The following is a 15,627-nucleotide window of genomic DNA, read 5'->3' as shown; positions in this document are numbered from 1 at the left end:
TAATTTCTACATATTATTAACAAATGCATTTATTCAATAGCAATATCAATTAAGAAATTACTCAAAGAAAAATAATGAATACATCTGAATATAACATTTAACAGAAGTTGCAGAAACAGAAATTATTGTAGTTTTTTGGGGTTGGTTACTGTCAAGTGAGCCACCAGTACATGCTGAATCTCTATCATAAAGCATTATTTATCCCAATAAACCGAATTTAAAAAAAAAAAAAAAAAAAAACACACTGCTGGAACTTACTAAACAGTTTAAAAATATTTTTTAAAAATCCTTTCCTACCTCCAGAAACAAGTACACAATGAACAATTGTGAATGAACCATTCCCTTCCCAGTCCACCCTTTGTCTCCGTTTCCTCTTTTCCCGGGAAGACCAAAGCAGAAACAGCCATCAGCCACACAACCAGGCAGGCAACATACCTTTAGCCTCTCACACTCATCAGGCTTTCCCTCATTTTCTCTACATGCCTTCACAAATCTCCTCCTTTTTGTAATCCCTCCAATCTGTTAATCTGTCTTTTCTTCTTTTGTACAGACATTCATTCCTTCCCTTTTTCTGTTGCATCCCTGCCAAGGCGACTGCACTTTTACTGCACAAGAGCTCAAATCATAAGCTGTGCTTTCTAAATAAGCCGAGCATTAACAAGATTTAATACGACAGACTATAGGTGTTTTGGGGATTTGATGTCTGGATGTTAATCCCTTGCTTCAGCAACCACTCAATATCCTGAGTCAGAAATCTACCAAAAAAAAAAAAGAAGAAACATATAGTTTCATAATAATTTATTTACATTTAGTACATAACGAAAAATAACAAATAATTAGTCATTATAAAAGCTGACAAGCACACTGCTGTGTGTGTGTGTGAGAAACTCTGAAGGGTCATCCCCAGGCTTGTGACTTGCAATAATGAAGAACAAGTTTCCCATCGCTGCCAAAACACTGAAAGCATAAAAACAGAACAGAAATAACTGGTCATTTATTTATTGAAGAAAATGATCCGATATTACATATCTGTGAGAAGCAAAAGTATGTGAACCTCTAGGATTAGCAGTTAGTTTGAAGGTGAAATTAGAGTGGTGTTTTCCATCAAATTCTCTGATCTTCACAGCACATGTTTGTGGAAGTGCTCCCATGTAGCGTAGTGGTTCGCACTGTCACCTGAGAGCAAGAAGGTTCTGGGTTCGAGCCCAGTGGCCGACGGGGACCTTTCTGTGTGGAGTTTGCACGTTCTCCCCGTGTCTACGTGGATGTGCTCCAGTTTCCCCCACAGCCCAAAGACATGTGGTTAGGTTAACATGGGGCGACCATGGCCTGAGGTTGGGCTGAACTGCTCCCCAGGCACTGTAGCATGGCTGCCCACTGCTCTGGGTATGTGTGTGTATGTGTGTGTTCACTGCTTCAGATAGGTTAAATGCAGAGGTTAAATTTCACTGTGCGCTTAAGTCTGTTCTTGAGTGTGCGTGTGACAAATAAAGGCGTCTTCTTGGCTTGGCTGCTGTGGTAGCAGAAATAGTTAAATAATTGCCGACACATGTAGGTCTTCACCGAATATTCAGAGACTCATTTCCTCTCACTCATATTCTGGTTTTATGACCCGCTTCCTAAAAGGCTCACGCTGACACTTCCTTTATATTTTTATCCTAGACACTTGAAAATCAATTTATTTAATTTATGTGTCAATAAATTTCATTTTTGAGCTTAGAAACTTTGTGTCTTTATGGTGCAAATGAGCCAGCTGTAACAATACACGGTATCATCACTTATTACATCATCTCCAGTCTGTCAATACAGACAATGATATCACATCCAACAGATGAATGTGTGCATTGATCATGAGTTTCTTCACTAAACAGGAAGTAGTGTGACCTGTTGCAAATCGCACTGTGTTTATCATGCCTTAGCATGCCTGTCAGATGACAGAAATGTTTTAAAAAAAAAAAAGTGTCATCCAAAACTCAGTACTGAATGAATCACAGAACAAATACTAGTACATCTCAAAAAATTAGAATATTGTGAAAAAGTTCAATATTTTCCATCAGTTATTTAAGAAAGTGAAAATGTTATCTATTATAGACTCATTACACAAACTAAAATGTTTCAAGCATTTTTCTATTTTAATTTTAATCAGTATGGCATACAGTACAAAAACATAAAACCCATCTCAAAATATTAGAATATTTCATTTCGAGTTTGAGTAAAACAGTATGAACACATGCCCCTTTTCCACCAAAGCAGTTCCAGGGCTGGTTCGGGGCCAGTGCTTAGTATGGAACCGGGTTTTCTGTTTCCACTGACAAAGAACTGGCTCTGGGGCCAGAAAAACCGGTTCCAGGCTAGCACCAACTCTCTGCTGGGCCAGAGGAAAGAACTGCTTACGTCAGCGGGGGAGCGGAGTTGTTAAGACCAACAACAATAACAAGACCGCGAAAGATCGCCATTTTTAAGCGGCGAGAAGCCGCAGCTGTACAAACGCGAAGTCATCCATTATTATTATTACTGTTGTTGCTGCTGCTGCTTCTTCCGTGTTGTTTTTGGTTTGATATTCGCGCCAAGGTTTAAGCAAACGTAGCGACGTAACTGACGTATACAGCGACGTAATGACGTGGCACCGCGAGCGATGGAAAAGCAAACTGGTTCTCAGCTGGCTCGCAAGTTGAACGAGTTGTGAACCAGCACTGGCTCCGAACCAGCCCTGCCTGGAACTGATTTGGTGGAAAAGGGGTAACAGTGTATCTCTCGGTCTAGTTCAGTACACACAACCACAATCATGGGGAAGACTGCTGACTTGACTGTTGTCCAGAAGATGATCACTGATGCCCTCCACAAGGAGGGTAAGCCACAAAAGGTAATTGCTGAAAAGGGTGGCTGGAAAAGGTGCACAAGCAACAGGGATGGCCGCAGTCTTGAGAGGATTGTCAAGAAAAGTTGATTCAAGAACTTGGGAGAGCTTCACAAGGAGTGGACTGAGGCTGGTGTCAGCGTATCAAGACCCACCACGAACAGACATCTTCAAGAAAGGGGATACAACTTTCGCATTCCTAGTATCAAGCTACTCCTGAGCCAGAGACAATGTCAGAAGTGTCTTATCTGGGCTAAGGAGAGAAAGAAATGGACTGTTGCTCAGTGGTCCAAAGTCCTCTTTTCAGATGAAAGTACATTTTGCATTTAATTTGGAAATCACGGTTCTAGAGTCTGGAGGAAGAGTGGAGAGGCACAGAATCCAAGGTGTTTGAAGCCCAGTGTGAAGTTTCCACAGTCTGTGATGATTTGGGGTGCCATGTCATCTGCTGGTGTTGGTCCACTGTATTTTATCAAGTCCAAAGTCAACACAGCCATCTACCAGGAGATTTTAGAGCACTTCATGCTTCCATCTGCTGACGAGATTTTTGGAGATGCTGATTTCCTTTTCCAGCAGGACTTGGCACCTACCCACAGTGCCAAAACTACTACCAAATGGTTTGCTGACCATGATATTACTGTGTTTGATTGGCCAGCCAACTTGCCTGACCTGAACCCCATAGAGAATCTATGGGGTATTGTCAAGAGGAAGATGAGAAACACCCGACCCAAAAATACAGATACGCTGAAGGCCACTATCAAAGCAACCTGGGCTTCAATAACACCTCAGCAGTGCCACAGACTGATCACCTCCATGCCGCACCGCATTGATACAGTAATTCATGGTAAAGGAGCCCCAACCAAGTATTGAGTGTATAAATGAATATACTTTTCAGAAGTTGGACATTTCTGTATTGTAAATCCTTTTTTGATTGATCTTAGGGAATATTCTAATAATTTGAGATACTGGATTTCTGATTTTCATGAGCTATAAGCCATAATCATCAAAATTAAAACAAAAAAGGCTTTAAATATTTAACTTTACATGTAATGAATATAGAATATATGAAAGTTTACCTTTTTGAATTAAATTATGAAAAAAAGGAACTTTTTCATGGTATTCTAATTTTTTGAGATGCACTAGTATTAGTTTATGAACATTATACTTATTACTATTACTTATTACAATATCGTGCTCACAAACCATTCACAGAACTCATCCAAAAACAATGTTGCAGTTTCAACTTGTCCGTCACTCATCCTCAATTAATAATCCAGAGCATATCTGCACAGAAACAAGCATTATCCATGTCCAGATTGTCTAACACTTACCTCAAAAAGGACACCCACTTCCTGATCTGGTGATGGAGCAAATGACTGATTGACATAAATAAACTGGACCAAAAAAAAAAAGAGGTGGAGTGTTAGACATCACTGCTGCATATTTGACCAGTTTACTCAATTTCACCAGAAGACATACTAATGTAATAATCATTTCCTCGCATAATGCCACTGTATGAACTCTGTGTGTGATGAAATGAAGGGTACCAGTTGTTCGTTGGGGTCAAGTTTAAGAAAGCGTGAGATGAACTGAGCAAGAGACTGAACAGTCCTCCCTCTCTCTACTGCCCACTTCTTAGTCTTCATTATAGGAGTATCTCCTACTGCCTTCAACAGCACATCAACTGGAAGAGACAAAAACACGGAAAAAGGTAGGCCTGCCATTATTACGGTATTACATAATACATAATCTATCTACAATGACATACAACACCATTTCTGGAAAAGTTGGGATAGTTTCCAAAATGCAGTAAAAGCAAAATTCTGTCATTTGTTAATTCACATAAACTTTCATTTACCTGACAAAAGTACAAAGAAAAGATTTTCAATAGTTTTACTGACCAACTTAATTGTATTTTGTAAATCTAAACAAAAGTTAGAATTTGATGCTTGCAACACACTCAAAAAAAAAAAAGTTGGGACAGAGGCAAAATAAGACTGAAAAGTTTATCGGATATTCAAGTAACTCCATTTTGGAAGTTTCTACAATAAGCAGGTTAATTGGCAACATGGCTGGGTATAAAAGGAGCAACACCAAAGGCTCAGTCTTTGCAAGCATGGATGGGGCATGGCTCACTCTGTTGTGCCAAAATTCATGAGAAAATTGTTACATCACTTCAAAAAGAACATTTCTCAATGCAAGATTGCAGGGAATTTAGGTCTTTCAAAATCTACAGTACGTAAGACTGAAAAGATTCAGGGTATTGGGAGACATCTCAGCGTGTAAAGGACAAGATCAGAAACCACTGTTGAATGTGTGTGACCTTCGAGCCCTCAGGTGGCACTGCCTGAGAAACCATTATGCTAACGTGACAAATATAGCCACATGGGTTCAGGAGTACTTCTGAAAACTGCTGCCACTTCACACAGTCCGCTGCTGCATCCGGAAATGCAACCTGAAACTGTATTACAGAAGGAGGAAGTCATTCATCAATTCTATGCAGAAACGCCACCGATTCTCTAGACCTGAACTTATCTCAGATGGACCGAAAGACAGTGGAAACGTGTGCTGTGGTCAGATGAGTCCACATTTCAGCTTGTTTTCTTGAAAACCAGACGTCAACTTCTCTGTGCCAAAAGTGAGTACGACCATACAGTTTATCATCAGAGAAAGGTGCAGCTGTGATGATAAGGGGGTGCAGCAGTGCCCATAGCATGAGTGAGTTGCATGTGTGTGAAGATACTATTGACGTGGAGGCGTATATTGGTATTTTAGAGAGACGCATGTTGCCATCAAGGCAACGTCTCTTCCTGGGAAGTCCATGCTTATTTGAGCAGGACAATGCCAGGCCTCATTCTGCACAGGCTACAACAGCGTGGCTTCATAGACACAGAGTGCGTGTGCTTGACTGGCCTACTGCCAGTCCAGATCTGTCTCCTGTTGAGAATGAAGAGGAGAATCAGACGATGGCGACCACGGACTGCTTAACAGCCGAAGTCTTGTATCAAGCAAGAATGGACAAAAATTCTAATTGCAAAACTGCAGCAATTAGTATCCTCAGATCCCATATGATTAAAAAGTGTTATTAAAGGTACAGTGATGTAATACAATGGTAATAATGATTCTATCCAAACTTTTTAAAGTGTGTTGCAGGCATTAAATTCTAAGTTCATTTATATTTACAAAATACAATTAAGTTGGTAGCAGCAGGGTGGTGTAGTGGTTAACACTATTGCCTCACAAAAAGAAGGTTCTGGGTTCAAGCCCAGTGGCCGATGGGATCCTTTCTGTGTGGAGTTTGCATGTTCTCCCTGTGTCTACGTGGGTTTCCTCCGGGTGCTCCGGTCTCCCCTACAGCCCAAAGACATGCAGGTTAGGCTAACTGCTGGCTCTGAATTGACCGTGAATGGTTGTTTGTCTCTATGTTTTAGCCCTGCGATGACTTGGCGACTTGTCCAGGGTGTACCCTGCCTCTCGCCCATAGTCAGCTGGGATAGGCTCCAGCTTGCCTGCGACCCTGTACAGGATAAACAGTTACAGATAATGGATGGATGGATGGATGGATGGAATTAAGTTGGTCAGTAAAAGTATTGAAAATCTTTTCTTTGTACATTTGTCAGTTAAATAAAGGTTCACGTGAATTGACAAGTCACAGATTTTTGCTTTTGTTGCATTTTAGAAAGTATCCCAACATTTCTGGAAACAGGGTTAGTATTTGTTGATCATGATTCTTTGACCTGATCTCAATTTACTGATCCTGACGTCGGGTTACTGTCTATGTGGAGTTTCACATTTTCTGCAGGTCCCTGTGGGTTTTCCCTGGGTTCTCCGATTTCCTCCTATCTATAAGATGGATTGACAGTGCAATAATATCCCCAAGCATGTGTGTGCGCTGTTTGACAATGGACAGGCATCCCGTCCATGGTTTAATTCCCAGCTTGAGCCTAGCGTTCCCAGGATACGCTCTGAATTCACCACAACCCTGACCAGGATAAAGCAGTTATTGAAGATGAATGAAAGAATGATGTAGCTGTTATGTCTAAGGCTTTTTGTAGATGACTAGGATGTAGTCTGTTATGTATAAATATAGGGCATTATTTATTGACACAGTTTCTGCTGTTACATGTTTATTGTTTAGCAACCATTTTGTGTTTGTCAGTAATATTTTTGATATTTTAGTTACTATTGGAATGCATTTCCTTTGTGGTTTTGTGGCAACTAAAATTTTATTGGCATAAAATAAAAAGTTTACATAAGGTGGACAGTATTGTGCTGTTATGTGAACTGTAAACTGCAGCTGTTTACCAGAAGTGTCAAGTAACGAAGTACAAATACTTCGTTACTTTACTTAAGTAGAAATTTTGGTACTTTCTACTTTACTGGAGTAATAATTTTTCAACCTACTTTTTATCTCTACTCGTTACATTTTCAAGCATTTACTTTTACTTCGTTACGTTTATAATAGTCTCGTTACTTGCACTTCATTGCGCCAATCTTTATATTACTTTATATTACTTTGTCCACCTAATAAACTGCCACTCAGGGCCAGTGTTACCAGATTGGGCGGTTTCCCGCCCAGTTGTGGGGTTTAAAGTGCATTTTGGCAGGTTTTGAACATATTTTGGGCTGGAAAACGTCAGCAGTATCTGGCAACACTGCTCAGGGCGTTCCAAGCACACAGCAATCAGAGCTCTGACTTCGACACCGTTAGTAAATTGCGGGCTCTCGTTCATTTGTCAGGAGTGGAATCCCCCCCCCACGAACCATATGCGGCATTCTCTTTTCTGAGTCAGGTTAAGTTTACAAACGCAGTTATGGTATCTTGGTGGGTGTTAGTGAGTAAAGTGACAGGCCTTAGCTTAGGTCCTGTCCACACGGCAACGGATTCAGGTGAATCCGATAAAATTGTTTATCGTTTCGGCCTGGCGTCCACACGGCACCGGCGTTTTGGGTGCCCCAAAACGAAATCTTTTGAGAACGGGTTCCAGAGTGGAAAGATCTGGCAACGGCGCTGTTGCGAAGTCATCTGGATGAGTAGAACGAATTTGTTTACGATGACATCACAACCACATGTGCTTCACGCCGGGTAGAAGTGTAACGAACTCGATGCGAGTTGTCAACAAATCCTATAACTTGGTTCATGAAACGCGCTTACAAAATATTTTCACTGTGAATATTTATTGTGTAATGGTGCAAAGTGAGAGAGAGAGAGAGAGAGAGAGCGCGAGAGAGAGAGTCAATCCCACCAGCAAAAATAGGGAAAAAAAAGGAGCGATCTCACCTCTTCAGATGTTGGTTTAAGTCCTACAATACATTCCTCAAAAAGGGCGTAGAAGAACAAATTAATCCATCAACGTGTAGCATTCAATTTATTCCGGACCATTAAAGACGCCGCCTTCCGCATAGAATCATACGTCATCCTCGCCGCCATATTGGATGGGTCAAAGCGGAGAATAAAGATGCCTCATTCATGTGCTGCGTTTAACTGTACCAACAGGTTTGCCGTCCAAACGAGATCACATGGGATTACCTTTCACAGGTGAGACTGGAAAAATACTTTTCATTGTATTTGGTCATTATAATGTAATTTTACGAATAGATTTTTCTGACTTTGTGACTAATATGAAGTCTCGCGGATAATAGTTTATGCGCATGCGTCCTTACTTCTATTGTTCTGGTGTCTCCGAAGGGACCGTCTTACAGCGCCCCTAGAGGTGTGGCATGTGTATTGCATCGTTTTCAGCAAGCGTTGTGTTGCCATATGGACCTGATATTTTACTGATCCGTTGCCCATGTGGACGCGATATTTTTTTAATAACATCTCGTTGCCGTTGTCGTGTGGATGTAGCCTTAGTAAAAACGTTATATTAGCTTGTAGTGTGTCGGCATTCCAGCGGCCGCCCTTTCTCTCCTCGCCTGTGTTCAGCCTCGCATTGCTGGAACACAAACATTCTGTTGACTTCTCTCGGTTAGCCAGTAACTAGTAGGGATGAGAAAGTGTTTTTCTTGCATTTCAACTGGAACCTGCTGCCTCTACTGCACGTCCCATATGAAAAAGAAAAAAACTGCAATTTTACAGTAGTGTTAGTGTAGTATTCATTCATTCATTCATTCATAGCATTCAAATACTGTATTCAGGGATGTGATTTGGGACTGGTGAAATTATCTGAAAATTTTAGCCGGGGGTCTAGGGGCCGCAGGCCCCCAGCTGGTCCAGGGCAGCGCCCTGGTGGGGGGACAAGGGGGGCGAAGCCCCCCGAAGCTCCTGGGCTCTGGGGTTTTCTGACTTAAAAATTGTACTAAAATGGCAAGCAAACACACAAGAAAAAACTTGTCATGATTAACAAATTCAAGCCAATTTAATGGTCAACATGCAACTCTGAGCCCCTATAGTAAATTCAATGATTCTTAACTGACAAAAAGCCAAAACATGAAACCTAAAAATGTCATTCTAAATTAAATCATCTGCATTAGAATAAATAGAAAATTGTATAAGGAAAAACAAAATTTATACTTTCAATTACTGTAGAAGTTGAACATACCTAAATGTGCCTTTTCAAACAAACATGATGCAACATAAGAATTCATCCACAAGTCTTCAGGAGCTCTCAAAGAAAAAAAGATGCTAGCATCCATGTCCAGTTCCAGCATATCAGTCACTTTTTTTCGCAGTTTCTACTCTAGCAATGTCAACTTCATATACATAACTCTATAGTGTTCACTCACCAAAGGATAAATCATAACTCCACAGTGTTCGTTCACTTAAGGATATTCAAAACTACTGTGTTCACTCACTTAAGAATATTCACAACTTATTGCAGTGTTCACTCACTTAAGGATAATCATAACTCCAGTGTTCAGAACGAAATCGCTGAACAAAATGTCTCAGTCTTATGTCCAACATCTGTAGCAACCTCTTTCCCCAACCATTCCCAGCGGAACTTGTTTTTCACTATTCTGTCGATTTCTTTAACTCGCTTTGCATCTTTACGCTCGATCACGGAGGCTGCCATCTTTCAACTCTTTGTTTGAAGCGAGCTTGCGTACAGCTATCTAACAAGCGCGTTCATTGGTTGTTACAGAGCGATGGGCCAATCACGTACCTCGTTTGAAACGAGGTATGTGATTGGCCCATCTCTCTGTAACAGATTGGGCGGTTGCCAGATTGGGCGGTTTCCCGTCTAATTGGGCGGTTTTAAGTGCATTTCGGCGGGTTTTGAACTGCTGGAAAACGTCAGCAGTATCTGGCAACACTGCTCGTTTCATCTCAATGACGGAAAAAAAATTTTTTTTCAAGTTTTGAGATGAAAAAAGCGGAATTCCGCAAATTCGCGGAAAAATCACATCCCTGTGTATTATTACTGCCATTTAGACAGTGAATGCAATGCAACTTTGGACACAAAATGATTGCCAGCATACTGCAAAAAATACTGCGTTATACAATATTTTGGACATTACAATGTTTTTTAATATATACATCTCATCTCATTATCTCTAGCCGCTTTATCCTTCTACAGGGTCGCAGGCAAGCTGGAGCCTATCCCAGCTGACTACGGGCGAAAGGCGGGGTACACCCTGGACAAGTCGCCAGGTCATCACAGGGCTGACACATAGACACAGACAACCATTCACACTCACATTCACACCTACGGTCAATTTAGAGTCACCAGTTAACCTAACCTGCATGTCTTTGGACTGTGGGGGAAACCGGAGCACCCAGAGGAAACCCACGCGGACACGGGGAGAACATGCAAACTCCACACAGAAAGGCCCTCGCCGGCCACGGGGCTCGAACCTGGACCTTCTTGCTGTGAGGCGACAGCGCTAACCACTACACCACCGTGCCGCCTTAATATATATATTTTCAATAAAAATGTATTGATAACTTACTTCTGAGGTATGAAGTTTTACACCATTACAACACTTACAGACAACAACTCATTATTACTTGTGCTCCATGAAACACATTTTAATGGGTCAGGAGAATGGACTGTATGTGGACTTCTAGGCTGCGCCTTTGTCCTTAATAGCATTTTTTCCTCTTTCATTACTTTTACTTTTGTACTTTAAAGTAGTTTAGAAATCAGTATACTTTTTACTTTTACTTGAGTAAAAAGCTTCAGTTGATACTTTTACTTCATGAAAAGTATTTCTAAACCATAGTATCTATACTTCTACTTGAGTAATAAATGGTAACACTTTTGACACCTCTGCTGTTTACTACATTATCACTCATCTTTATTGTCTTTGACTCATTATTTACATGCAGACATTTGCAAGTGACGCCAAATGTTGTGTTTACTGGAGTACCTATTAAATTAATGTCAGTTTGTTGATCTTTTGTCAATAAAAAACAATCATACAAGTTTTGGTGAAATATCTACCAAGCAACATTTACTTTAAAAGGTTTATACAGCTCTAATTTCATTTATTTTTCCCCCAACACGACCACACAATACTGCTTGACAGCTAGCAACTAGCATTTATACACCACAATCAGCTCCACTATTGGCTAAAAAGCAAAGAATTCTGCCACTTCATTCGCTCGTCGTCCTGTCAATCAAACATTGCGGAAGTAGTTTCCTCACCGACCACAGAAACATCACGCTATCAGAATAACTAGCTGGCTTTTCCAATACACAGCGTAATGTGTAGATTAAAAACCTACTCTTTTTCTTTTCCTCTGTCTTTGCAGTGTCTCCAGAATCTGCTGCGACATTCTGTTGGTTCTGTACCGATGATTCGTCTTTTTGTGTTTCTGTGGGAGATTCTGCGTTGTCCGACATTCTCGAGTCTAGCCTGAAAACATTATAACCAGAGTGCACGAAACAGAGGTTTCAGAATAAAAGTCCCAGCGGGTCGAATAATAATAATAATACTCATCTTATTATCTCTAGCCGCTTTATCCTGTTCTACAGGGTCGCAGGCAAGCTGGAGCCTATCCCAGCTGACTACTGGACAAGTCGCCAGGTCATCACAGGGCTGACACATAGACACAGACAACCATTCACACTCACATTCACACCTACGGTCAATTTAGAGTCACCAGTTAACCTAACCTGCATGTCTTTGGACTGTGGGGGAAACCGGAGCACCCGGAGGAAACCCACGCGGACACGGGGAGAACATGCAAACTCCACACAGAAAGGCCCTCGCCGGCCACGGGGCTCGAACCCGGACCTTCTTGCTGTGAGGCGACAGCGCTAACCACTACACCACCGTGCCGCCCCGTAATAATACTGGGGAACACAATTTTTGTTGAGTTAGGTCTGACAGCTGTTTTTAACTAATTTTTGGGTGCAGAATCCAAAACTGATCTCAGTTTTTCTCTGTCACATCAAGTTTTTGAACTATAGGATCCCCGTTTTCTTAAAAAATATGAAAAATACTGTACTTAACAGATATGTGCTTGTTTTATAAAAATGTACAAATATTGACATACAATGAAATATGAAAGAAACAGGCATGACTGCAATGTTTATTTAACACTATTATGTTTTTACAAGGGCGGCACGGTGGTGTAGTGGTTAGCGCTGTCGCCTCACAGCAAGAAGGTCCGGGTTCGAGCCCCGTGGCCGGCGAGGGCCTTTCTGTGTGGAGTTTGCATGTTCTCCCCGTGTCCGCGTGGGTTTCCTCCGGGTGCTCCGGTTTCCCCCACAGTCCAAAGACATGCAGGTTAGGTTAACTGGTGACTCTAAATTGACCATGAGTGTGAATGGCTGTCTGTGTCTATGTGTCAGCCCTGTGATGACCTGGCGACTTGTCCAGGGTGTACCCCGCCTTTCACCCGTAGTCAGCTGGGATAGGCTCCAGCTTGCCTGCGACCCTGTAGAACAGGATAAAGCGGCTACAGATAATGAGATGAGATGTTTTTACAAAGGATATGGCTACTGTAATTATAATTGTGTGCAAGAAGAAGAAACCTTTATTCATCACATGCACACTTCAAGCACAGTGAAATTCATCCTCTGCATTTAACCCATCTGAAGCAGTGAACACACGCACACACTCAGAGCAGTTGGCAGCCACACCAGAGCGCCCGGGGCACAGTCAGGGGTTCGGTACCTTGCTCAAGGGCACCTCAGCCCAAGGCCACCCCATGTTAACCTAACTGCATGTCTTTGGATTGTGGGGGAAACCGGAGCACCTGGAGGAAACCCACACGGACACAGGGAGAACATGCAAACTCGTCACAGAAAGGCCCTCGCCGGCCACGGGGCTCGAACCCGGACCTTCTTGCTGTGAGGCAACAGCGCTAACCACTACAGCGTCCCACATGTGATGTCGCGAAAATCAATGTTTCCCAGGAAATCCAAATGCCAAGTTTTTTTCAGAGGCGGACCAATTCGCCTCGAATGGCTTGATTTCAACTGAATTTTTCTGGTATTGTGCAAGGTAAAAAAAATTGCAGAGAATGCAGAATGTTGCAGATATTTGACCAAAGTTTAATATAAAATAGGAGAATTACACTGATCTTGCTCCTGAATTTACCCATGATATACACTTTAATTTTACGAGGAACCATACGATTACTTGTTTATAATATATAGGGCCAAATTCATACTTCGGAAGCCATTCAAGTTCACAACTTTAGTCATTCACGTTTTCTGAACCAATCAGGGCGCAAGACTATCTTGCACGTTTGAATCAGTTTCTAAAGCATTCCTTGTTTTCGCAGATCTCTCGCTTTTCCCTCGAGGACTTTTCGTGATTCTTTAAAAGTAACATCTTTCAGGATTGATCCCGGATATTTCTCTTTTCTCAGATGCCAATCCAATGCTGCCTGCATTACTTTAAGAGAGTCTGGTTCATAGTTTTCCCCATTTTCTTTCCTCACTTCTGCGTAAAACTGTGATAGCACCTTGTCTAACTCACAGCATTCATATGCCACTAGAGAGTCATTTATTTGTCTTTCTGCAGCCCATTTCTTAAACACGGAAAGCCAAAAATTCATACTTTTTTTTGTATTTTCATTTTCGCTTGCAGCTTTCAATTGGTTGATCATTTCTTCGTCAAATATAGCGAAATGCGGCATTGCTGAGTCAGCAGAGTCAGCCATTTTGTTGACAAAATTTGCTAATTTTTGTAAACGTAACCAAGCAACGAACTAGCCAATAGCATTTCAGAAATACGGCCCTGTGTTAAGGAAAAAAGCCCTCTTTGATTGACCAATCAGAATTGAGTAATTTGGCCCTCTGTATTATAATTATAATTATTATTATTTATAATAATAATAATAATAATGCCTACTCTGAGCTGAAGGTAGAGATTGCAAGATTGTGTAGAATGCCCGAGAGTAAAGTACCAGTGATACTGGTGGTGATTGGAGCCTTAGGGTTAATACCACTGAAGTTCAAGGATTATCTAGAACAGCTTGGAATCTGATATGACCTACACACTTTGCAGAAGTCAGCTCTTTTGGATATAGCTGGCATAGTGAGAAAAGTACTGGCTGTCTGAGGCATTAGTTGAGGCTTGAGAGACAGTAAACATACCAGTGAAAACACTGTGTGACATGGAAATACTACTACTACTACTACTAATAATAATAATAATAAAGCCCTGTGATGACCTGGGGCCTCATGTACAAAGACCTGCGTGGATTTCCCACTAAATATGTGCGCACGTCAAAATCGGGAAATTTGCGTACGACCAAAAAAATCCGGATGTATCAATCAGTGCGTACGAAGGTTTCCACGCACTCTCCTGTTGTACATCCCAATCAACGTGGAATTCGGCGCACATGCACGAGCCCCGTTCCCCGCCCCGTCTCCTCCCTCAATTATTCCACACTGAATATGTTAATTAGTATAAATAGACCTGCAGTAAAAGGTTACTGCAGACATGGCAACTTTTACTAACGCGTTAATGTTAATTAAATGTTAGAAATCTCGCATTAATCAAATTAACATTTAACATTTATTATTAACATTTAACATTAACATTTATTCGCGTTAATCCCTGCCTTTAGCACAGTGTAATAGAATTCACATACATCACTTAATTCTTCTGTCACCTCCAATTAAAGTGATGTTCAAAGTGTATGCTACGAGACATGCAACGGTCACTGATTGTATGCCACTGAATGTGAATGTAGCCTATACCAAGATAACGGTATGATTCGCATCGTCCGCAGTGCCTGCGCCACAATGAGTGTCTATTTGAGTTACATGGGTTTTGAAAACAAAAAACACCTTTAGTGCTCTAATGTGTACATTTTTTCGGGGACACCCTGTATTTGAGGAAATGTCTTCCTCTCTTAGTAGGCCCAATATTCCTAGCCACATGTAACCAGAAATAAAACATGTGCACATATTTTCCACAATAGGATTTTAATGACAAATGTATTCTAGCAGGGTGCCAGGGAACAACAGGAGGCCCCCAGTCCATCCCACCCGAGCAGGAAGAGGACCCCCAGCCAAGCGGATCCAGCGTCACTGTCACCTGCCCCCCTTCTCCACCGCCTGCCCCTGTCGCCAGGTCCACAGGCCGGGTGCTGACGCGCACGGTCCTTGAGTCGCAGGGGGAAATTTTAAAGGGGATAGAGGCGATTAACGACAACCTCGAGGGAATCCGCGAGGAATTGAAGGAACTGAATAACACATTAAAAGAATATCTTAAAAAATAAATGGTGTCCCGTGTCCCGTCTGTCCTTACCTTTTCACATTGTGGCTATTAAGCGCTGCCGGGTTTGTATGCCATGTCGCTGTGGCACCTCGTTGTGAGGCCCAGGGTCTGGGTCCTCCGGCAGGTCTCGCTCCATTATTGGC

At 41.7% G+C, this 15,627-nt stretch overlaps 1 protein-coding gene across 1 annotated transcript; it reads right to left on the bottom strand.

Moving 5' to 3' along the window:
* Nucleotides 1-13: 13 nt before the first annotated feature.
* atg12 (ATG12 autophagy related 12 homolog (S. cerevisiae)) lies at nucleotides 14-11,686 on the bottom strand. The gene is made up of 4 exons (XM_060921698.1): nucleotides 11,526-11,686; nucleotides 4,405-4,541; nucleotides 4,189-4,251; nucleotides 14-957 (listed from the first exon to the last, which is right to left on the bottom strand). The coding sequence occupies exons 1-4, from the start codon at nucleotides 11,641-11,643 to the stop codon at nucleotides 898-900; spliced, it is 378 nt and encodes a 125-aa protein (XP_060777681.1). The 5' UTR covers nucleotides 11,644-11,686; the 3' UTR covers nucleotides 14-897.
* Nucleotides 11,687-15,627: the final 3,941 nt, after the last annotated feature.

Source organism: Neoarius graeffei, chromosome 5, assembly GCF_027579695.1.
Source record: "Neoarius graeffei isolate fNeoGra1 chromosome 5, fNeoGra1.pri, whole genome shotgun sequence".
Lineage (NCBI taxonomy): Eukaryota > Metazoa > Chordata > Actinopteri > Siluriformes > Ariidae > Neoarius > Neoarius graeffei.
The sequence above is the reverse complement of the archived record's forward strand: the minus strand, read 5'-3'. Positions and strand labels throughout refer to the sequence as shown.